Genomic DNA, 23,417 nt, shown 5'->3' with positions numbered 1-23,417 from the left:
TCATTTTTTTGTTTCACCACTTGCTATCATTCTAGGATTCTGTTTCTCAAGTGGAAGCTTCTATTCATTCTTCAAGACTCATTTCATGCAGGCTTCAAGTGGGGGAAACCTTCTCTGTTGCCCCTTTCTTCTCCCACCAGATTGAATTGCCTTTCCTTTGTGTTGCCATAGAGCATTATAATAGCGCTTATATTAAAATTTTCTGTTTACAAGTGTCTTCTCTATCTGCTGCTCATCTCATTGAAGGAAGGCAAAACTATGTACTAGATTATGCAAGTTCTGCTTTGTTCCAAAAAGAATTTGTGATAAGGACATTATCTTCTTTGAACTTTCTTTTATGTAGTATATGATATATATATAGTAGGTACCCCCCAACTCAAACCCTCCCCCAAAAAGAATTGATTGGAGAAGAGGGGAGAGCAGACCAATTCTGATAGGTTTTTTTTTCCTCCTTGTTATTTTTTAGGTTACCAAAAGGGACGAAGACTCTTCCTTGATGCAGCTAAAGGAGGAATTTCGGAGTTATGAAGCATTACGCAGAGAACATGATGCTCAAATTGTTCATATTGCTATGGAAGCAGGACTCCGCATTTCACCTGAGCAGTGGTCCTCACTTCTGTATGGTGACTTGGCACATAAATCACACATGCAGTCTATCATTGATAAGGTTTGTGAAATTAGCGATGCTTGTTTTAGATCATTGCTGTTCCATTGAAGAGCATTGCAATCTTCTGAAGGGAGTGAAGAGAAAACTAGTTAAGAGATTTGTATGTTTTTAAATATTAGGCTTTTTTTTTTTTTTTTTTAAGTCTATTTATTTTGAGAGAGAGAGAGCGCATGTGCACAAACACATGTGGGGAGGGGCAGAGAGAGAGAATCCCAAGCAGGCTCCACACTGTCAGCGTGTAGCCTAGCTCCGGGCTTGAACTCACGAACCGTGAGACGATGATCTGAGTCAAAATCAAGAGTTGGATGCTACTCAGGCACCTCAAACATGAGCTCTTTAAATTATTTTATCTTTATTTCTTTTTACAGTGTTTTTAACTTTCAGAATAAACCAAGGAAGGCTATAGGGAACCAAATACAGGATATTAACATAAAAGAAGCTGACTTACAAAGTTTGTTATTTGCCTGTATTCTGACCCCAGAGAGCTAATACAACTTATAAATAAGTTTTCTAAGTGTCTAATGATGAAGTTCATAGGGCAGATTCTGAGGTGAAAATTTCATTCATCACTGATACTCCTACTGTGGAATCTGAAGACACTTGAAAACCTGTTTAGTGTGTTGGCTTAAAGAAGCATTCAAATATAAATGTGTCATAAGAACCAGAGTAAAAGCCATTCTGTTTTCTGTTTGTTAGCTGCAGTCTCCAGAATCATTTGCAAAGAGTGTCCAGGAATTGACAATTGTTTTGCAACGAACAGGTGACCCAGCTAACTTAAATAGACTGAGGCCTCATTTAGAGCTTCTTGCAAACATAGACCCTAATCCAGGTATGTGGAAAAATACCCAATTGCTTATACTTTTACTACCTTTGAGGTGAACAACACAAAAGAATTACTGCTAACAAAATCACCCTCATTCCCTTGGTGGCTTTTTGTAGATGCTGTTTCACCAACTTGGGAGCAGCTAGAAAATGCAATGGTAGCTGTTAAAACAGTGGTTCATGGCCTTGTGGACTTCATACAAAATTATAGTAGAAAAGGCCATGAGACACCTCAGGTAAGCATCTTCATTGCACTTCTGATTGCTTTTATCTCTAATGGAGGTTCATCCTGAACAACTTGAACAAGTTTAATAGACTTCTTATGTGACTCCTATCTCTGTTCTTTTGGGAGAAACTCAAATTTTAGTACATCTGATAAGTAGTTAATAGCATAGCACCCAAATGTTTTTGACTAAGTATAGATTATTGATTTCTTCCAGGCATTTTGTTTAATTCTTTTCTAATGTAGGGAAATTGTCACTTTTTTCTCCATTGCTCTCATATGAATGAGTTTCTATTTGTAAATATGTGGAATTTGAATTTTTAAAATATTTGCAGTGTGCATGAGAAGGAGTTTATGTTTAAGGTAGAATCTCTTTTATTCTAATAATGATGTCCATTTATTACGTTACTGTGAGTCATTTCTTATGTTATTTTACATACGTTATTTCTAATCCTCACAGAAAGATAATTGCTGTTCCCAAGCTGAAATTTAAAGAGATTAAATAACATATCTAAGGTCATGGTGGCAGTAAGTGACAGAGCTGAGATCAGATCTACTCCAAAGTGATCTTTCCACTCTTTCTAGCCTTATTCTACTAGAAAACATTATAATATTCAAATGTTAACTGGAAGAGAAATGTTTTCTCTTTTTATTTATTTATTAAAAAAATTTTTTTTAATGTTTATTTATTTTTGAGAGACAGAGACAGCATGAGCAAGGGAGGGGCAGAGAGGGAGACACAGAATCCGAAGCAGGCTCCAGGCTCTGAGCTGTCAGCACAGAGCCTGATGTGGGGTTTGAATCCACGAACCATGATATCTTGACCTGAGCCAAAGTGAGACGCTTAACTGACTGAGCCACCCACGCACTCCTGTCTTTTTTTTTTTTTTTTTTTTAACTTTATTTGTTTTGAGCAAGAGAGCGTGTTTGTTTGTGTAGGGGAGGGACCGAAAGAGAGAGAATTCCAAGCAGGCTCTGCTCTGTCAGCACAGAGCCCAATGTGGGGCTCCATCCTACGAACTGTGAGATCATAACCTGAGCTGAAATCAAGAGTCGGGACACTTAACCAACTAAGCCACCTAGGCACCCCAATAAATGTTTTATCTTATTAAGGTCACAGAAATAACAACGGTATCTTAAATTTTGATGCAACTATAGCAGATATGATGGGGTTTTTATACTTTTCCGCATTGTTTTTGTGAACTTAAGCAGCTTCAAGAGTAAGAAGAGTGTTGTACTCTCAAGCTGACAAATTGGTTTCATAAATGTTCACTCTTAGGGGAAATTGTATTCTATCTTTCTTGGGAAAGTTTAAGTGGACAAAGCTTATGGCTTTTTTTTTTTTTTTTTAAGATTTATTTATTTATTTTGAAGGTGGGGGAGGGGCAGAGAGAGAGGGAGAAAGAATCCCAAGCAAGCTCTGTGTGGCTCAAACTCACGAACTGTGAGGTCATAACCCAAGCAAAGTCAAGAGTCAACGCTTAACCGACTGAGCCACCCAGGTGCCCTGCTTTTTAAATTATTTTGTATCATAATTTTAAAACCGCAATCAATCGATGAGAAAATCTTTTATTTTTGTGGTCATTGTGTTGTCTGACAAATAAATAGACATAACATCTGAACCAGTTTCAGATAATCCTCAGAAGGAATGTCTGAAATACCAATTTAAAGTTACGCTGTGTAATATGTAACAGGAAATGGTGGAATGGCAGTTGTTTTAGCACAAGAATTACTTTTCTGATGTGATAAAGAATTAAAGGCAGTAATCATAAAATTCTGAAGTCCCAAGAGTCCTCACTTTTTCACACACTGATTTCCTGTTTTGTAGCCTCAGCCAAACAGCAAATACAAGACTAGCATGTGCCGAGATCTGCGTCAGCAAGGAGGGTGTCCCCGAGGAACAAATTGTACTTTTGCCCATTCTCAGGAAGAGCTTGAAAAGTAAGTTACGAGAATTCTTTTTCATATGGGTTTAATTTTGGGTCATTATGAAAGTGTTCTATGTAGTCTCAGAGTTTCTGGTGAGTTTCAAAAATGTGACTAAGTTCACATTGTAGACTTCTTTATATTGCAAGATAATCTTTTCTTTTGAAACTATAGCGTCTTGCTTCTGGAAGCAAGATTAGCATAAATGACTTAGAACCTTATTTAAGGGTCATACTTTTAATAACCATTATATAGCTGGAATCCATGTTTTTGCTAAGCACCTGTGCAGAAGTACCCTCTGTGCAATCTTATTTGCTCAGGTTCAAATGACGGTAACAGCAAAATCCCAGGTAAAACCGTACTGCAGATACATTTTCTTTTTATGATTTTTGGTCTTCTTAATGTTCTTTTTTCTGCATCTTTTCTCCTCTGGGTAATCCTTCTTTCTGTGTCCATTTACTCCACACGTAGAAGTAAATCAATATAAGCTATATTATATATTGTCCAAGTTTTTGTTGTTTTTTAACCAAACATTCATCATTGAGATCTTGCCAAAAAATTGATTCCCGCCTTTCTATTGAATAACTGGCCTGTATATCAACTCTTAATGGACATCTCCCTTTTGTTTTTAGACACTTTATTTTTTTTTATTTTTTATTTTTTTAAGTAGCCTTCACACCCAGCGAGGAGCCCAACATGGGGCTTGAACTCATGACCGTGAGATCAAGACCTGAGCTGAGATCAAGAGCCAGACGTTAAACAGACTGAGCCACTCAGGCACCCTGTTTTTACACTTTAAACTTAAGTTGAACTAATTTTCTCCTCCCATACATCCTCTCCCACTTTCCATTCTGCTCTCCCCCAGTGTACCCTGTCCAGCCAGTTACATATACCATGTTAAAGGAATCGTCTTTGTTACCTTTCCCTCACCTGCTTGTCTGAGTCACCAAGGTAGTTCAGTATGTTTGTTTCTGAACTCTTCTTTCCAGCCTTACAGTCCAAGCTATCATCCCTTTTCTCAATCCACCATTGCCTCCTAGTCTTACAGTTATTGTTGCCACCCCCACTCCCATTATTCCCCACAAAACGGAGAATTTTATGCATAAGGCTCATTGCAGATGATGAGAACAGGTAGTTTCTCAATTACTCTGTGGATAAAGTTATAAAATCTAGATTGTGGATCCTGGATCATCTGTGTGCCTACCTTTCTGATCTCATCGCACAGTGCTCCTGAATTGTATTCTATGCTCAGGCCACACTTCTCTTCTGCCAGTGCCTGGAATGCACCATGCTCTTCTACATAATGCTCTTCCTTCTGGCCTTGCCTTTGGAGCTTCTCTTTTGCCTACCTTACTCTTCACTTATTCAGGGGGATCCTCCCTTGACAAAGGTTCCTCTTTGTCATACCAATCAAAATTATGATTAACTTACGATAAATTTTAGTGGATAGCAGACTTTTATGTAAAGGTCCAGATAGTAAATATTTTCAGTTTGGTGGATCACATGGTGATCTGTGTCACAGTCACTCAATTCTGCCATTGTAGCAAAAAAGCGACCATTGTGCATAAAATTGGCATGGGTATATACTTTATTTACAACAAACAGGCAACTTTGGCCCCTGGCCTCGATTGACTGCCTTACTGTGGAGTACCCTCCATGGACTATATTTATCTTGTTTATTACTTATTACTGTTTCCTCAGTTGCTAGCACTGGACCCTGTACATAACGAGCTCCACAGCAGCAGCAATCTGATAGAAGATATGTGTGTGTGCATTAGAAAGAAGAGTAGAAACATGTGTCTCCTCTCTGTTTTTACTCCCTATGGAAGAGCCTGGAGAGGTTGCAGGGGTCCTAAGACGAAAAGACGCTGTTTGCACCCAGTCTAAGCAGCCCTCTATACAGAGTTTTACATCAGGATGATTTTCGAGGCTCTAGGAAATCTATTGAGCTTGCCCATACCTGAAATAGAGCTTCTTAGCTAAAGTAGAAGTTTTTAGGGGACTTTCTTGGGAGTTGGTAGACCTAAAAACGTCAGAGGAGGGGCGCCTGGGTGGCTCAGTCACTTAAGCATCCAGCTCTTGATTTCAGCTCAGGTCATGATCTCACAGTTTGTGATTCGAGCTCCCCCCTGCTTGGGACTCTCTCTCTCCATCTTTCTCTTCCCCTTCCCACTCGCATGTGCTCTCTCTGTCTCTCAAAAATAAATATTAAAAAAAAAAGAAATAAAAGTTTATAAAAAAAAAAGTCAGAAACCGTGATTTCATTGCCTTGCCACCCATAAACTGGTGTCCTATCTGAAAATCCATTTTACGTCCTGTACCTTCAAGCTGGCTTTCTACTCTCCATCTCTTGTGCCTACTTTACAATTTTATTATCTCTTGACTGAAATTATATTAGTAGTAAAAAAAAAATAATAGCCAAATTAATTGGTCACATTTTTGTGTAATGCTGTTTTTAGTGTTTCACGTGTGTTTACCTAGTTTATCAATTTTAGTTCTCTACTGGCCTTTTACCTGGCATCTCCTTATGTTCAACCTATTTCATTGCTACCAAGATTTTCTCTTGCAAATAATTGTCTGATCATGTCCACGTCTGCTTTAAATTCTTAATTGGTTCCTCAGTATAGCAAAGGATCTAGTCCTAATCTAGCTTTGTAGCCTTACTCCACCTTTTGCAGTCTTTATTTTTTTAAGCTACATCTAGTTAATCACTGTTTACTACTGCACAAATTCTTGCATTCTTCTTTCCCTTGCACGTGTTTTTCCCTTTATCATATGCTTATCTCTTTTCTGTTTGGAGAGCTCCTAGTCATACTCAGAGGTCCTCTTCCTTCTGAGGACTTCTCTGACTTCCAAGCAAGTGTTAGTTGCTTCCTTCGCTGTGCTGTTGTAGTGCTCTATACATAGTCACTGTATAATGTCAGTTTTCTTGTCATATTGCAGTTATTTATTTGCACGTGTGTATTTTAACTGGACTTCATTTATCTTATGAGTAATTCATCTTGATATTTTTTGCACATAGCAAGTGTCTGATATGTAAATTTAGTATATTTACGTTGAAAGGACAAATAATCTACAATTCATATTTCTAGCTGGTTTCACATTCTCTGTTGCTGTTTGAAAAAAGAAGAGAAAAAAACAGGATGATACAAAGGATTAAGAAAGTGAGATGTCACTATCCTATTGGTTAAAAAAATACATGTTGCTATGTATCTCCGAGCTTTTTGAGGGTGGAACCTTTGTCTTAGTTCACATAATACACCAGGAGCTCTGCAAACATTTGTTTTACTTAATTTTACTCCAGCCTGCTTTCTCTACTGTGCATTTCTCTAACCAAACTAAATGTAAATGCCCAGCAGTCTCTCCTAAAGTAAAAATTTAGGTGACTGTATTTGAGAATGTAGAGAATTAGAATCCTATTTCTAAGAATTGGCTGCATTCTGGAGAATAACAGAAGCCTAGAATCAATCAGCTCAGCAAACATAAAAATGATTGCTAAGTGCTGGGTACTTTTTTGAGGTGCTTCTAGTGAGGAAAGAGGCACAGTAAACACGTAAACAATTTCAGTTAGTGATAAAATGCTATAAAGTCTGAGGTGGAAACGAGCTTGGCAGGCTTGGGAGCTAGAAGCAAGACCAGTGTGTCTGGAAGATGGAGAATGATAGGGATGACAAAAGATAAGGCTAGAGAGGCAGGCCACATCACACTGGCTTTGATGACCATGGCGAGGAATTTGGAAGACCTAACAGGGTTTTATTCAAATGCAACGATGAGATTTTTTAATCTTACATATTTATTTAAGTAAGCTGTATGCCCAGCATGGGGCTGGAACTCACAACCCTGAGATTAAGAGTCTCATGCTCCACCGACTGAGCCAGTCAGGCATCCCACAACAATGAGATTTTAACTTTGCCTTAGAAATGTCATTCACGCAACAAATATTTATTGAACACACAGTGTGCACCAGGCACTGTATTATGTGCTGAAGATAGAGAGGTCAGTCAGGAAGGCAAAAATCCTTGCTCTCATGGGGCTTACTTTGTTGTAGAGAAGATTGACATACAGCAAATAAATACAAAATACAATATCTGGTACTGATTGGTGCTATGAAGAAAAATAACACAAGGTATGGAGAAAGAATGGTTGGGAAAGGGGAGATATTTTAGATGAGGTTGTCTGGGAAGGGATATCAGAGGATATGGCATGTAAGCAGACACCTGAATGAAGTGATGGTGCACTAGAATAAAAAAGATCATTATAGGAGTGAAGTCTTTGGAAAGGCAGATATGCTTGGGACCTGGGGCACAAGTGGAGAGATTGGACCTCATTAGAACCCCAGTGGCAGGATTGACCTGAGTTAAGAGCAGGAGCTCTTCATCTCTTTTTAGGAGGAGGATGTAGTTACAGGTCAGGAAGCTTCCTGGAATTGGTGGTGAAAGAAGTAAGTCTCCTCTGGCTTCATCTGTTTTGTCTGTCAAGTGGGAGGCAATGTCATCAGCAGTGGAGGTAGAAAGGATGTTAGAGATGGGAAAGGGAATTTAGTAGAGAAGTGTATTAGTGTATTGCTTGGCCATTTTAAATAATTGATCAGAATTTTGAAGAGAGTCTAGAGAGCATGTTAGCATGGTTTTTCTCCACCAATGTTCATCTGCCTGGAAGCAGGCACAGAGTAAGAGAATATGTGAAGAACTGGATTAGGGTTTTACCAGGAGTTCAACACAGGGAGTGGGCCAAGGGAGTTGAAGGTATTTATAAGGGAGGGACGAATGGTGGATAGTGGATTCTGAGCTGAGTAAGGCAGGGAGTAAGGACTTGATGGAGCTCAAAAGGTGATTTTAAAAGAATAGGAAGTAATTGACATTTTCAAATGTGAGGTCTGGATTTGAAGTCCAAGTCTTTAGCTGCCTAGATGCTAGGAGCCCAGTATGTATTGCTACTTGCCACATATTTTACCTCCTTTAGTTAAGGTTTTACTTATTACAACTCCTTATCTTTTAAGGTACTTGCAATTAAAATTTTATTTTTTGCCTGCCAGAGTAATCTTAAAGGTAGCTGAGATTTGTCCTTTGAGGATGGAAAGCAAAGAGCAGCTGGCTATTTTGTATAAGAACCTTTGAGGTGAAAAATGAAGAGCAGGTTTCAGAGAGCATGTTGAGGAAAACACAGGTCCCTCCATGCCAGCAAAATGCCTTTCTAAAATATAGGTCTACTCATACCTGTCCTTCTTAAAGAAGTAATCAGTGGCCAGATCAATGAAACCAGAAGCTGGTTCTTTGAAAGAATTGACAAAAATGATAAAGATGTAGCCAGTTTGATCAGAAAGAAAAAGGAAAGGACCCAAATAAATCAAGGATAAAAGACAAGAGATCACAACCAGCACAGCAGAAATAAAAACAATACTAAGACAATATTATGAGCAATTATTCGCCAATAAAATGAGCGATCTGGAAGAAATGGACAAATTCCTAGAAACACATAAACTACGAAAACTGAAACAGGAAGAAATAGAAAATTTGAACAGACCCATAACCAGTAAAGAAATCGACTTAGTAATCAAAAGTCTTCCAAAAAACAGGAATCCAGGGCCAGATGGCTTTCCAGGGGAATTCTACCAAACATTTAAGGAAGAGTTAACACCTATTCTCTTGAAGCTGTTCCAAAAAAATAGAAATGGAAGGAAAACTCCCAAACTCTTTTTATGAAGCCAGCATTACCTTGGTTCCGAAACCAAAGACCCCACTAAAAAGAAAAGTGTAGACCAATTTCCCTGATGAACATGGATACAGAAGTCCTCAACAAGATACTAGCCAACTGGATCCAAGAATACATTAAAAAAATTATTCACCCTGATCAAGTGGGATTTATACCTGGGATGCAGGACTGGTTCAACATCCACAAAGCAATCAGTGTGATTCATCACATCAATAAAAGAAAGGACAAGAACCACATGATCCTCTCAATAGATGCAGAGAAAGCATTTGACAAAATACAGCATCCTTTCTTGATAAAAGACCTCAAGAAAGTAGGGATAGAAGGATCATACCTCGAGATCATAAAAGCCATATATATGAAAGACCCAACACTAATACCATCCTCAGTGGGGAAAAACTGACAGCTTTACCCCAAAGGTCAGGAACAAGACAAGGATGTCCACTTTCACCACTGTTATTCAACATAGTATTGGAAATCTTAGCCTCAGCAGTCAGACGATACAAAGAAATAAAAGGCATCCAAATCGGCCAGGAGGAGGTCAGACTTCCACTCTTCACAGATGACATGATACTCTATATGGAAAACCCAAAAGATTCCACCAAAACACTGCTAGAATTGATTCATGAATTCAGCAAAGTCGCAGGATATAAAATCAATGCACAGAAATCGGTTGCATTCCTATACACCACAATGAAGCGACAGAGAAATCAAGGAATTGATCCCATTTACAATTGTACCAAAAACCGTAAAATATCTAGGAATAAGTCTAACCAAAGAGGTGAAAAATCTATATACTGAAAACTATAGAAAGCTTATGAAAGAAATTGGAGAAGACACACACAAAAAATGGAAAAATATTCCATGCTTTTGGATAGGAAGAACAAATATTGTTAAAATGTCAATACTACCCAAACCAGTCTACATAGTCAGTGCAGTACCTATCAAAATAACACCAGCATTCTTCACAGAGCTAGAACAAACAATCCTAAAATTTGTATGGAACCAGAAAAGACCCCAAATCGCCAAAGCAATCTTGAAAAAGAAAATCAAAGCAGGAGGCATCACAATCCCAGACTTCAAGCTGTGTTACAAAGCTGTAATCATTAAGACAGTATGGTACTCACACAAAAACAGACACTCAGATCAGTGGAACAGAATAGAGAACCCAGAAATGGACCCACAAACATATGGCCAACTAATCTTTGACAGAGCAGAACAGAATATCCAATGGAATAAAGACAGTCTCTTCAGCAAGTGGTGCTGGGAAACCTGGATGGAGACATGCAGAAGAATGAACCTGGACCACTTTCTTACACCATACACAAACTCAAAATGGATGAAAGACCTAAACATAAGACAGGAAGCCTTCAAAATCCTCGAGGAGAAAGCAGGCAAAAACCTCTGATCTTGGCTGCAGCAGCTTCTTACAACACGTCTCTGGGAGTAAGGGAAACAAAAGCAAAAATGAATTATTGGGACCTTATCAAAATGAAAAGCTTCTGCACAGCAAAGGAAACAACCAGCAAAACTAAAAGTCATCCAATGGAATGGGAGAAGATATTTGCAAATGACAAACCAGATAAAGGGTTAGTATCCAGAATCTATAAAGAACTTATCAAACTTAACATCCGAAAAAACAATCCAGTGAAGAAATGGGCAAAAGACATGAATAGACACTTCTCCAAAGAAGATATCCAGATGGCCAACCGACACATGAAAAAGTGCTCAACATCACTCATCATCAGGGAAATACAAATAAAGCCACAGTGGGATACCACCTCACACCTGTCAGAATGGCTAACAATAACTCAGGCAACAACAGATGTTGGCGAGGATGTGGAGAAAGAGGATCTCTTTTGCACTGCTGGTGGGAATGCAAACTGGTGCAGCCACTCTGGAAAACCGTATGGAGGTTCCTCAAAAAATTAAAAATAGAACTATCCTACAAGCCAGCAATTGCACTACTAGGTATTTATCCAAGAGATACAGGTGTGCTGTTTCAGAGGGGCATATGCACTCCAATGTTTATAGCAGTGCTATTGACAGTAGCCAAACTGCTGATGGATGGATAAAGATGTGGGGTGTGTGTGTGTGTGTGTGTGTGTGTGTGTGTGTGTGTGTGTGTTTGTGTGTGTAATGGGAGTATCACTCGGCAATCAAAAAGAATGAAATCTTGCCATTTGCAACTATATAGATGGAACTAGAGGGTATTATGCTAAGCGAAATTAGAGAAAGAATTATGTGACTTCACTCATGTAAGGACTTTAAGATATAGAACAGATGAACATATGGGAGGGGAAGCAAAAATAATATAAAAACGAGGGGGGCAAGACATAAGAGACTCTTAAATACAGAGAACAGAGGGTTACTGGAGGGGTTGTGGGAGGGGGGATGGGCTAAGTGGGTAGGGGCATGAAGGAATCTACTCCTGAAATCGTTGTTGCACTATATGCTAACTAACTTGGATGTATTTAAAAATAAATTAAGTAAATAAATAAATAAATATATATATAAAAAGGAAAAAAAAAGTAGTCAGTCGCTCTCCAGAATCTCTTAAGATGACTTATATAAACTGACCATAACCTGTTGTCTTTTTTTAACTTTGTGTTCAGTCACTTCATCCTCAGCCAGTCTGATCTGGGGACACTTCTCTTTTATTGAGCTCCACCTGCCTCTGTCAGTGTGTGTGTGTGTGTGTGTGTGTGTGTGTGTGTGTGTGTGTGTGAGAGAGAGAGAGAGAGAGAGAGAGAGAGAGAGAGAGAGAGGGAGGGAGGGAGGGAGGGAGGGAGGGAGGGAGGAGACGTGCACGAGAGAGAGGGAGAGCAGGAGAGAGGGGAGATGGAGACTAGCGGGATTGAATAATGAGGTTGTTTATAGATACTGAGGGACTGAAAGGGAGACTATTGTGAAGGCATTGCTCATCACTAACACTATATTTAATTATCTTTTGTTTGATTATAACATTAATATCAGATTAATTTAGGCATATGTAATTATGGCTCCAAATGTGTGTAAACTTTTTGTTCATGTAACAGTTGTTCACCACTTTAAAGTTTTGGAACCTTGACTAGGACTACATTATAATGAAGTTTTTGTTGTACAAGTGGAAACAGATTTTCTTAAATGGAGTCCCAAGATCAAATTGCTTTATGTATTGAAAGTGTTATACCTGACCACCATAAATAAAACTATGAATTCAATATCAGAAAATTCTGTTCTTAATCCAAATGCTTTTTACATTAGGCATAAACTAATCTGGTGTAGTGTTTAAGAACGAGTTTTGGTTTTATAATTTTTTTAATTTATATAATGCTCTAACATTTGGTAACAACAGAATTTTGTCACCTCTTGCATACCTTTCTTCTTCATTCTACATTCCTAAATAGATTTGGTATGGTTCCTTTCATTTTTACATAGTGTACTTTTTATTGCAATTATACAAAATTTTCAAAAGGATCTCTTCCCATTCACTCATCAGGCTTCTTTGATACATGTGTATTTTGCTTGCTACATTAATTACGTGTGTGTGTGTGTGTGTGTGTGTGTGTGTGTGTGTGTGTGTGTTTTCATGTGACATCTAACAGCAGAGTTTGGTGTAGGCTGTATTTGATATTTAGCTGATGAAACTTTTTTCAAAGCTATTTCCTCCTATTTAAATCTTTTCCCGTTGTCTTCCCCCCCCCCCCAGGGTAAATTTAGTGCAATATTCACCAATATATGTTGATTGTTTTTGAAACAGGTATCGATTAAGGAACAAAAAGATCAATGCAACTGTAAGAACATTTCCTCTTCTAAATAAAGTTGGTGTAAACAACACTGTCACAACCACAGCCGGAAATGTCATTTCTGTCATAGGAAGTACTGAAACAACGGGGAAAATTGTTCCAAGTACAAATGGAATTTCAAATGCAGAAAACAGTGTTTCCCAGCTAATCCCACGTAGTACTGACAGTACTTTAAGAGCTCTGGAGACTGTGAAGAAAGTGGGGAAGGTTGGCACTAATGGTCAGAACGCAACTGGGCCTTCTGCAGAGTCTGTAACTGAAAAGTAAGTATTAGGTAAAAATGGCTACTGTGAGTTACTCAGCCTTTTGAGAAATGACTGAGTATTTTAATTTATCCTAAGGGAAAGGAACTAATCAGAATTTTTAATGCATAATCTTCACCTAGTGGAAAAAGCACTTGAATCCCCCAAAATTTGAGTTCTAGTCCTGGCTCTGCAGTTGAAAAGCTCTGTGACCTTAGAAAGTCAATTCAGCTCTGGGTTTTGTTTTCCTTGACTGTAAACTGAAGAGTTTGGACCAGAGTTGGGTTTTTTCCACACTTAGATCTTTGAACTTTAGGATCGTATACAGAGAGGTACCAGAAAGGAGCTAAATAGAAACCTCAGCAAGGTGAGATTCTAAGCCTCCAGCCTCTGCTTCACTCAGAACAGTCTATTCTATATTCTTTAATGATGTGTAGTAGCTAAGAGGGAGCTCTTGGGAGGCAAACTCCCTGGGTTCAAATTCTGGCTCACTGTTTTCTAGCTGTTTGATCTTAGGCCAGTTAATCTGTCTCCCTCAATTTACTCATCCACAAAATTCATTCAGTAATAGTAACTACTACACAGGTTGGTTGCACAGATTAAGTGAATCACTATTGCAGTGTGCATTGAACAGTACCTGCCAGATAGCACTCAATATCTTGTTGTTATTATTATTACCAATATTTTCAGGTTTCAGCATAAGGAAGGGTTTTGGTTCTGTAAGAAAAAAGTTTTAAAACTTTCTGACCATCTGAGTTACTTACACCTCAGAAATCTCATGCTTTGGTATTGTTTTAGGGTCTCAGTTAAATCATGTTCCGATTTTGTTGCCCCTGAATAGTCGGTCAGCATTTATTATATGCCTTCTAGGAACAAAGTATTATGCTAGTGATTTCATATAATAAACAGTGGGTAGGTAAGCAATTATATTCTTTATTTCTGCAGTTAGCATATGATAGGAGGATTTGTTTATTGGAGGATCCTTACAGTTTTCCCTGGGAGAGATTTTTAGAAATGACATGTCAGAGAACATTGTCTAGTTAGCAAATGGTATTTGAACATTCATTCTGAGCTATGTTCTTGTCACACTTGAAAATACAGGACATGTATAAGATCTCTTTTCCTTTAAGAAACTTATGAGAGTATAGTTGTGGAGACAGCATTTACACAAATGAAGCAAAATTGAAATTGGATGAAAGAACAGGAATATTTTATATTGCTGGGAAAAATATGGTGGATTTCAGAAAAAGAAACAGCATAATATGGGTCAAATTTGTTGATAATTATTTGGAATATTGAAGAGACCAGCCTTTTAGAACAGGAAGTTTATGTTAGGGACTGGTTAAAATAAGATTAGATAGGTAGGTTGCACCAGATTATGGAGACCTTGTGTTACATATATGTTTAGAAAATGAGCTTTTGAAGGTTTTTGGCAAGGTAACCTAGAACTGTTTTATATCCATACGAGTGGAATGTATTCAGCCGTAAAAAAAAAAAAAAAAAGAGTAAATACTAATACATACTACAGTCAATGTGGATGAACCTCGAAACTGTTAAGTGAAAGAAGCTAGATACAAAAGGCCATATATTACAGAGTTCTATTTATGGTAGTGTCCAGAATAGGCAAATCCAGAGAGACAGAAAGTAGATGAGTAGTTGCCAGGGGCTGTGGAGTGAATGCTAATGAGTAGAGATTTCTCTCAGGGCTGATGAAGGTGTTTCAGAATGAGGTAGTGGTGATGGTTGTTGCACAACCTTGTGAATATACCAAAACTCACTGGATTATACACCTTAAAAGGTAAATCCTATCCCAATTTTTTTTTTAATTATAGACTAAGGGAACAACTTGAAAAATAAATAAATCATTAATTCATTCAAAAATTAGGGATCTTCTATGTGCCCAACACCAGCCAGCTGGTAGAAGTAATGAAAATGAACTAAATAATACTACTCCCTGCCTCTGAGGGTCTTACAGTGTGGTTTGGAGGCAGACGTAAACAAATATTATATAATACATTCTGATAGGTACTATAATGGAGTTGTGTTCCAAGTGTTATTGGAACACAAAAAGTAATAATATTCTATAGGGAGTTATTATGGAAGACTCCCTAGAGGTAAAATGAGCCCAGGAAGACCTGAGGTAGTTCCAAAAGTATGGATAGTTGGGAAGGAAAGATCTTATCAGGGCAGGAAGCAGCCCTGGCAAAATCAGGTAGGCAGGAGAGGGGTGCTGCAAAGGAGAGCCTGGAATCCTGAGAGCCATGTAGGTTACAGCTGTAGTAATCTAGCTGTCTGTCTGGAATGAGGCTGAAGGTTAACTTTTTCCTTAGTCTGATTTTTGTGGATAGCTTGTATGATCACGTGAGGCTATGAATCTTGTCATGGATTTTGATGCCTTTTCGCTGACAAGTCTAAAAATTTGCCATTTCTTTTTATGTTTATTTTTGAGAGAGAGAGAAAAAGTGTGAGTGGGGAAGGGATGGGTGGGGGGAGACAGAATCTGAAGGGGGCTCTGCTAACAGCAGACAGCCTGATGTGGGGGCTCAAACTCACGAACCACAAGATCATGACCTGAGCCAAAGTTGGATGTTTAACCAACTGAGCCACCCAGGTGCCCCCTAAAGTTTGCCATTTTAAAGTACTTATCCCAGTTTGACAGTATATAACCTTTTGATATGGAAGGACCAGATGATCTATGTAAAGCATGTAGCATAGAGCCTGGAATGTGCTCAGTAATTGCTCGATAAGAGTTATATTACTGTTACAAGGAAATCCTAATCATTTTCCTTGTTGCCTTTATTTAAGTTCAAAGAATAAATATAGCCCTAAAATATCTTTAAACTGTAAGTCAGTAAATTTGTATCTGCTATTATTACCCACAGTTCCTTAGTTATTTCCATTTTACACATAAAAGTAAACATCTGCTAGACTAATCTGCTGTGCTAGACTTAAAAGCAGCCCATACTTGTTTGTATTCTAGCTTTAAAAGGGCTTCTCTAGTTTGAGAAAAACCCTTTAATCTACTTGGGATGCAACATATTGAATTCCTGCATCATTAACAAGTTCTTTTTCTGGAGTCACCACATATCTAAGCTCTGCCAAAGTTTGACTTCTCAGTAGGGCATAAGAAAGACGTGGTGAGATCCTCTGGAGCTGATTGCCTGGTGACTCAACAAAGAAAATCCCTGGTTAAAAAAGATAAAAAGTTTGGTTATTTTGCATCAGTTGAATGAGTAACCATATATTGGCGTTTCACTCATCCACTCTGACTATTATGTGGCAGGAACTGTTTCATTTTTTCAACAGATATTTTTACTGAATGACTACTGTATGCCAGGAATTCTTCTAGATGTAACAGTTAACTTTTCTAGATGTAACTTTGGATAGACAGCAGTTAACAAAATGGACAAAAATGGCCTTTTCTCAAGGAGTTTACATTTTAATCCATCTATCTCTTAATAGAACAGTCCTTCTTTTACATGTCTGTCGTCTTTGTCCCAGAGAATTCTGGTAGACTACAGTGGGCTCTTGAACAATACAGGGATTGGGGACACTTTTGACTTCCTCACAATGTAACTACTCATAGCCTACTATTGACCAGAGGCCTTACTGATAACATATTATCAATTAACACGTATTCTGTAGGTTGTATGTACTGTATATCGTATTCTTGCTGTAAAGTTAGCTAGAGAAAAGAAAATGTCATCAATAAAATACAAGGAGGGGCACCCTGGCTGGTTTAGTCCGCAGAGCATGGGACTTTTGATCTAGGGGATGTGAATTTGAGCCTCACGTTGGGGGTTGAGTTTACTTAAAACAACAACAACAAAAGATATTTTAAAAAAGAAAATACATTTGCAGTACTATTCATTGAAAAAAGTCTGCATATAAATGGACCCGTGCAGTTCAAACCTGTGTTGTTCAAGGGTTAACTGTAGTTATTGAACAATAAATTTAAGGGTGAACCTGTTAAATAGGACTTTTTAAAAATTTTTTTAAATGTTTATTTTTGAGAGAGAGAAAGAGAGGGACAGAGCATGAGTGAGTAGGGAGAGAGAGAGAGAGAGAGAGAGAGAGAGAGAGAGAGAGAATCCAAAGCAGGCTCCAGGCTCTGAGCTGTCAGCACAGACAGGGCTCGAACCCACGAGCTGTGAGATCATGACCTGAGCCAAAGTCGGACGCTTAACTGACTGAGCCACCCATGCGCCCTGAATAGAAATTTTTTTTTTTTTTTTTTAATTTCCACTAGGAAAAATCTTTGTTTATACAATGAGTAAAAAGGGATTGGTGGATCACATTAGTGCCTGGGCTTTGTTTGCATTCTTTTTACCCTTGCCAGAATATGAGATCTGTTACTACAATCCTGTGAATCAGCAGTGTAGGGTGGCAATGAAATTATTTGTCACTATGGAAATACCTAAATTTTCTCTATTAGTGGTTTCACTATATAATTTTATGAAAAATTCCTACTGAGGAAGACAGCAGTTACAGACAGTAATTTATTCTTTGTTTTTGATAAATTATCTCTCCAGTAAAATTGGCTCTCCACCCAAGACTCCTGTAAGTAATGTAGCGGCTACCTCAGCTGGGCCTTCTAATGTTGGAACAGAGCTGAATTCTGTGCCTCCAAAATCCAGCGCATTTATAACTAGAGTACCAGTATATCCTCAGCATTCTGAAAACATTCAGTATTTTCAAGATCCAAGGACTCCGATACCCTTCGAAGTCCCACAGTACCCCCAGACAGGTAAGTAATTTTAGGCAATTCTAAGAAAAAAAAGAAACTAATATATATTGTCATTAGATACATAAGTGAATCACTTATATCTAGAATATCTATATTAAGAAATTAATCTTTTGGACTATATAACCCTTAAGTTTTCTTCCTGCCCTAAGAATTAATGATTCTGCATGCCAATAGTTTTAAGATTCTCCTTCCTTTACGTCAAATATAGAGTCCATGGATGAGCTTCAGAGAGTTCTGTGAATCCCTTGAAATAGTTTGTAGAATGTTTGGTTTATATATAGTTAATGTATAATTTTGGAAAGACAATACACAACTTATATAGATTTTGAAAGGGGTTTTTACCTCTGCTCCCCCAAAGCTATGAATCAATAATGTAACTGATTACTTAATCCAAAACCTGTGGCAGTAGATGCCCTAGAAGGAAACTTACCAGCCATCTCTTAATAGCCTGTCTTGTGTTTTTGAGGAGCAGTTTAACATAGGAGTTCATATAGTAGTGTAGTGTCTGTCTAAAGTAGGAGTAACTAAGGTTCAAAGTTTATTTTCTTTTCCCACATTAAAAGCTGGTTTAGAGTTAAATCATTGTACAATGTTGGATTTTACTAAGATTACATTAAATATTCCTTTTTCTAATTTTTAAGGATACTACCCACCACCTCCAACGGTACCAGCTGGTGTGGCTCCCTGTGTTCCTCGCTTTGTGAGATCCAATAATGTTCCAGAGTCCTCCCTCCCACCTGCTTCTATGCCATATGCCGATCATTACAGTACATTTTCCCCTCGAGATCGAATGAATTCTTCTCCTTACCAACCTCCTCCTCCGCAGCCGTATGGACCAGTTCCGCCAGTACCTTCTGGAATGTATGCTCCTGTGTACGACAGCAGGCGCATCTGGCGCCCACCTATGTACCAACGAGATGACATTATTAGAAGTAATTCTTTACCTCCAATGGATGTGATGCACTCGTCTGTTTATCAGACGTCTTTGCGGGAAAGATATAACTCATTAGATGGGTACTATTCAGTGGCTTGCCAGCCACCAAGTGAGCCAAGGACAAGTGTGCCTTTACCAAGGGTAAGTGACAGTGGAAATAGGACTGCTACTGTAGTGTAGTGACAGTGGGTAAAGAGCCCACTGTCAGACTTGGTGTCCTACCACCCAGGTATGGGTTTCTAGCTCCTCCACTTAGAAATTGTGTGACTTACAGAAGTTACTATATGTTCTGTACGTCAGGTTTTTCATGTTTGGTGGCAATAATGGTACCTACCTCATAAGGCTGTTGTGAGGATTAAATCAGAAAAACAAAGCCCTTGGAACTGGACCTGATACATATTAATGCTCAATAAATGTTATGCTTGGATAGGAAACTGATGGGAAGGTATAGAGAAATCTCCAAAATACAAGGACAGGGCCTATTTTCAGTATCCCCACATAGATACAAATGACTTCTCTAAACCAGAAAACTGAGTGCTCACTTGACTAAACATTAATCCTTTCATTTAAATGTGTGGAGAATAGGCTAAGGTGACTTCCCTGCTGTATTTTTTTGTCCCAACAATATAATAAACTGTTTACGTTATTTCCACAGGAAATAGACAAGTTTATTTACTGCTCCCTAGATGATTAAGATTGTTTCTTTTATCCCCCCTTAGGAACCTTGTGGTCATTTGAAGACCAGTTGCGAGGAGCAGATAAGAAGAAAGCCAGAGCAGTGGGCCCAGTACCACACTCAGAAAGCACCTCTTGTCTCTTCAACTCTTCCTGTGGCAACACAGTCACCAACACCACCTTCTCCTCTATTCAGTGTAGACTTTCGCACTGATGTAAGAAAGGTCTTCATCACTTGATGTTGCAAGGATAGGTCAAACACCCGACTTCAGAGCACTCTTTCCAACCAGGGTTAGCTGTGTTGGGTATTTTGCAGCGGTGTAGTGTGAAGTTGAGTCACGTAGTTCAGTGAACATTGAGTTTGTGAGAAGCACTACAGTTAGGCATTGTGAGACTCTGAAGACCATTAAGTTTTTAATGGTCTTAAGACCTGTTCCACCAAGAATTGAAAGTCTCTCCAGCAGTATAGTTGTCATTATTTTTCTGTTTTTTAGTAATAAGATATATATCTACCATTTATTGAGCACCTACTTGTGCCAGGCACTGTACTAAGCATTTGCATAATGCTATTTTATTTAATTCTCACAAAAATCTTAGGGGGCCGGTATTAAATCTATGTTTTTTAGAAATCCTACTTAGAGAAATTAAGTAATTTGCCCAAAGTAATAAATTCAGCTTGTAAGTAGCTGGGATTTGAATTCTGATCTAGCAGAAGCATTTCTTCCTTACTTCACAGGAGTTGCAGAAATGCCTGTGGTTTTATTCATGCAGTTTTGCATCACTGTTAATTATTCTTGTTGTTACAAAACAAATTTTTGTATCAGGATCATTTCAGTGTACCTTGTTGTTTTCAGTACTTTTATATATACGACAAACCATTATTTTTTTAATTCCTCTAATTTGATTTATTTCCCATTCTTTTGGGCTCTAATATCTAAAACTTTTAAAAATTTTATTATGAAGAGTGCCTGGATGGCTCAGTCAGTTAAGTGTCCAACTCTTGATTTCGCTCAGGTCATGGTCTCATGGTTGTGAGATTGAGCCCTGTGTCAGGCTCCGTGCTGAGCATGGAGCCTGCTTAGGATTCTCTCTCACTCTCTCTCTCTCCCCCTCCCCTGCTTGCATGCTCACTCTCAAAAAAAAAAAAAAAAAAAAAAATTTATTATGGAAAACTTCAAGCATATACAAAAGTAGAATAGTATGATAAACCCCACGTACCCATCACCCCCTGTTACGTACTCTTCAGTCTCTCATTTGTACCCCCTCTTCCCACTGGATTATTTTGAAGTAATTCAGATAACATTTTTTCATCCATAAATATTTCAATAAACCATTGAATTCTTAAACTAGATCCAAATTTCTCATCAAACTGAGACTTCTTCAAAGCAACTGAACATCTTGACAACAGAGTGATAGAGTTGCCACTTGCTTGATAGAAAAATGTATTTGCATTTTTTTATACTATGCTTTAAGAAATAATTAGTCCCCTGGGGAGCCTGACTGGCTCAATTGGTAGAACATGTGATTCTTGATCTCAGGGTCATGAGTTCAAGCCCCACATTGGGTGTAGTGTTTACTTTAAAAAAAAAAAAAAATTTCCCTGAGACTCAGATCTGCTATTTGCCAGTAATATGACTTGTAATATGTAATTTAACGATTTTGGCATCAGCTTTCTATATCTGTATAATCAGTAAACTAGATTTAATGATTATGACAACTTTAGTATTCTGATCCTGTAATAATTTGGACAGTCCTTTTAAAATTTGTCCACTTTTTCTTCTAGTTCCAGACAGCCTTCTTTGAGTTCTTTTTTTAAATTTGATCCTGCATGTTTTATCAGTTATATTCCCATATTTACATGATGGTCTTTTCTCAGAATCGTAAACTATTCTAGGACACAGACCATAGTGTGTGTGTGTTTTGCCTTCTTTCATTTTTTTGGAGTGCTTCATACCATGTTAGAGACATGCTGCAAATATTTGTTGATTTGGTGTTTGATAGGCAGGGGTTCCTTATGAGTACTGAAAGAACAAAATAAAAAGAGAAGTCATTCTATTTTCTATAGTAAATAATGTAAATACAAATAGTATAATTATTACTTGTTACATATGACAGTATTTTTATATTAATTATTGAAAGTTTTTATATTATTTGTTCATTATGAAGTCCTATATATTCTATAATAGTTACTTTGTATTAGTTACAAGTTTGTAAATTTAACAGTTTTGTACTAATTGATTATGCTTTTTTTTTTTTTTTTTTTTTTTTTAATCAGTTCTCTGAGAGTGTGAGTGGTACAAAATTTGAAGAAGATCATCTTTCTCATTATTCTCCTTGGTCTTGTGGCACCATAGGCTCCTGTATAAATGCCATCGATTCAGAGCCCAGAGATGTAATTGCTAATTCAAATGCTGTATTAATGGTATGATTTGGGGGAGTGGGGGGGATATCATGCATGTTGGCTCAAGTTTTAGAATGATTGAATGCTTTCATCTTCATATTGTTTATTGCTATATAACTCATCTGTAAGCAGCTGAGTTATATTTAGGTAAGTCTGAAATAAATTGCATTTAATGCTTAAATTATTTGAGCTAGTTTGGTGGTTTAAAACGGATGTTGGATTATCACTAAGATGTACTGCTAGTGTTAAATTTACCAGAAAATTTGATTACATGTCTTTTGAAAGCATGTACCTGTATTATTAGCTGAAGTAATTGACAACAATCCTTTTAATTGATTTTCTTTGGTTTATGCAGGACCTGGACAGTGGAGATGTTAAGAGAAGAGTGCATTTATTTGAAACTCAGAGAAGGACAAAAGAAGAAGACCCAATAATTCCATTTAGTGATGGACCTATCATCTCAAAATGGGGTGCAATTTCCAGATCTTCACGTACAGGTTACCATACCACGGATCCTGTCCAGGCCACTGCTTCCCAAGGAAGTGCCACTAAGCCTATCAGTGTATCAGGTAATCCCCTTAACTAGTATCTCACTTGCTGTATTCTAACACTGTGCTTTTTAATCCTCACTTTGTGAGGTACAGCACATTTCCCTCTATTTAACAGTCACAGGAGCTCAGAATTAAATGGTTTAGCCAGAAGAACATGGCTGGTTGGATAAAATATGGATCTTTTTTAAAAAGTGTATGTTCACATTTACATATTGATATTTCACTTTTCTGATCATTGTTTCTTTCTACCTTTCTGTAGATTATGTTCCTTATGTCAATGCTGTTGATTCAAGGTGGAGTTCGTATGGTAACGAGGCCACGTCATCAGCACACTATATTGAACGGTAATGTTACTCTTACTTCTTTTGGATTCTCTATTTTCAGACTTGTGTGTATCCTCAGAGTATAGATCCTACCCCCGATTATTCATGAAGCGTACTTTAATGATTTTAGCTGAATAACAGATTTCTGAGAAAACATTTAAATGATGACTGAAACTTTCAGGGTTGATTAATTACAGAAAACGTATTTGGTATATGGCCATTACTGCTTTAGTTGCTTCAACTCTTTAAGTTTTATAACTGTAAACATATTTCTCTTTAAAGGGACAGATTCATTGTTACTGATTTATCTGGTCATCGAAAGCATTCCAGTACTGGAGACCTTTTGAGCATTGAACTTCAGCAGGTAGTCTCTGTGTCCCTCAGCTTTAAATTCTTAAAATAAAATGGC

At 37.8% G+C, this 23,417-nt stretch overlaps 1 protein-coding gene and 1 non-coding gene across 5 annotated transcripts in view; both read left to right on the top strand.

The window, feature by feature from the left end:
- The window catches only part of RC3H2 (ring finger and CCCH-type domains 2), a 52,393-nt gene that overhangs the window by 21,671 nt on the left and 7,305 nt on the right, over window positions 1-23,417 (top strand). For 2 of the 4 annotated variants that reach the window (XM_042911999.1, XM_042912002.1), the window contains exons 6-17: window positions 467-667; window positions 1,364-1,496; window positions 1,607-1,725; window positions 3,541-3,653; window positions 13,090-13,398; window positions 17,910-18,124; window positions 18,766-19,199; window positions 19,778-19,948; window positions 22,009-22,155; window positions 22,490-22,703; window positions 22,945-23,029; window positions 23,291-23,372. In XM_042911999.1, coding sequence (XP_042767933.1) covers window positions 467-667; window positions 1,364-1,496; window positions 1,607-1,725; window positions 3,541-3,653; window positions 13,090-13,398; window positions 17,910-18,124; window positions 18,766-19,199; window positions 19,778-19,948; window positions 22,009-22,155; window positions 22,490-22,703; window positions 22,945-23,029; window positions 23,291-23,372 — 2,223 coding nt within the window. The remainder of the gene's footprint in view (window positions 1-466; window positions 668-1,363; window positions 1,497-1,606; window positions 1,726-3,540; window positions 3,654-13,089; window positions 13,399-17,909; window positions 18,125-18,765; window positions 19,200-19,777; window positions 19,949-22,008; window positions 22,156-22,489; window positions 22,704-22,944; window positions 23,030-23,290; window positions 23,373-23,417) is intronic. The other 2 variants (XM_042912000.1, XM_042912001.1) reach the window with 2 other exon arrangements.
- On the top strand, window positions 1,167-1,277 carry LOC122205738. The gene has a single exon (XR_006196239.1). It is a non-coding gene; the product is annotated as a small nucleolar RNA SNORD90 (small nucleolar RNA).

Source organism: Panthera leo, chromosome D4 (assembly GCF_018350215.1).
Source record: "Panthera leo isolate Ple1 chromosome D4, P.leo_Ple1_pat1.1, whole genome shotgun sequence".
NCBI lineage: Eukaryota > Metazoa > Chordata > Mammalia > Carnivora > Felidae > Panthera > Panthera leo.
This window is presented reverse-complemented; position numbering and strand designations above follow the sequence as displayed.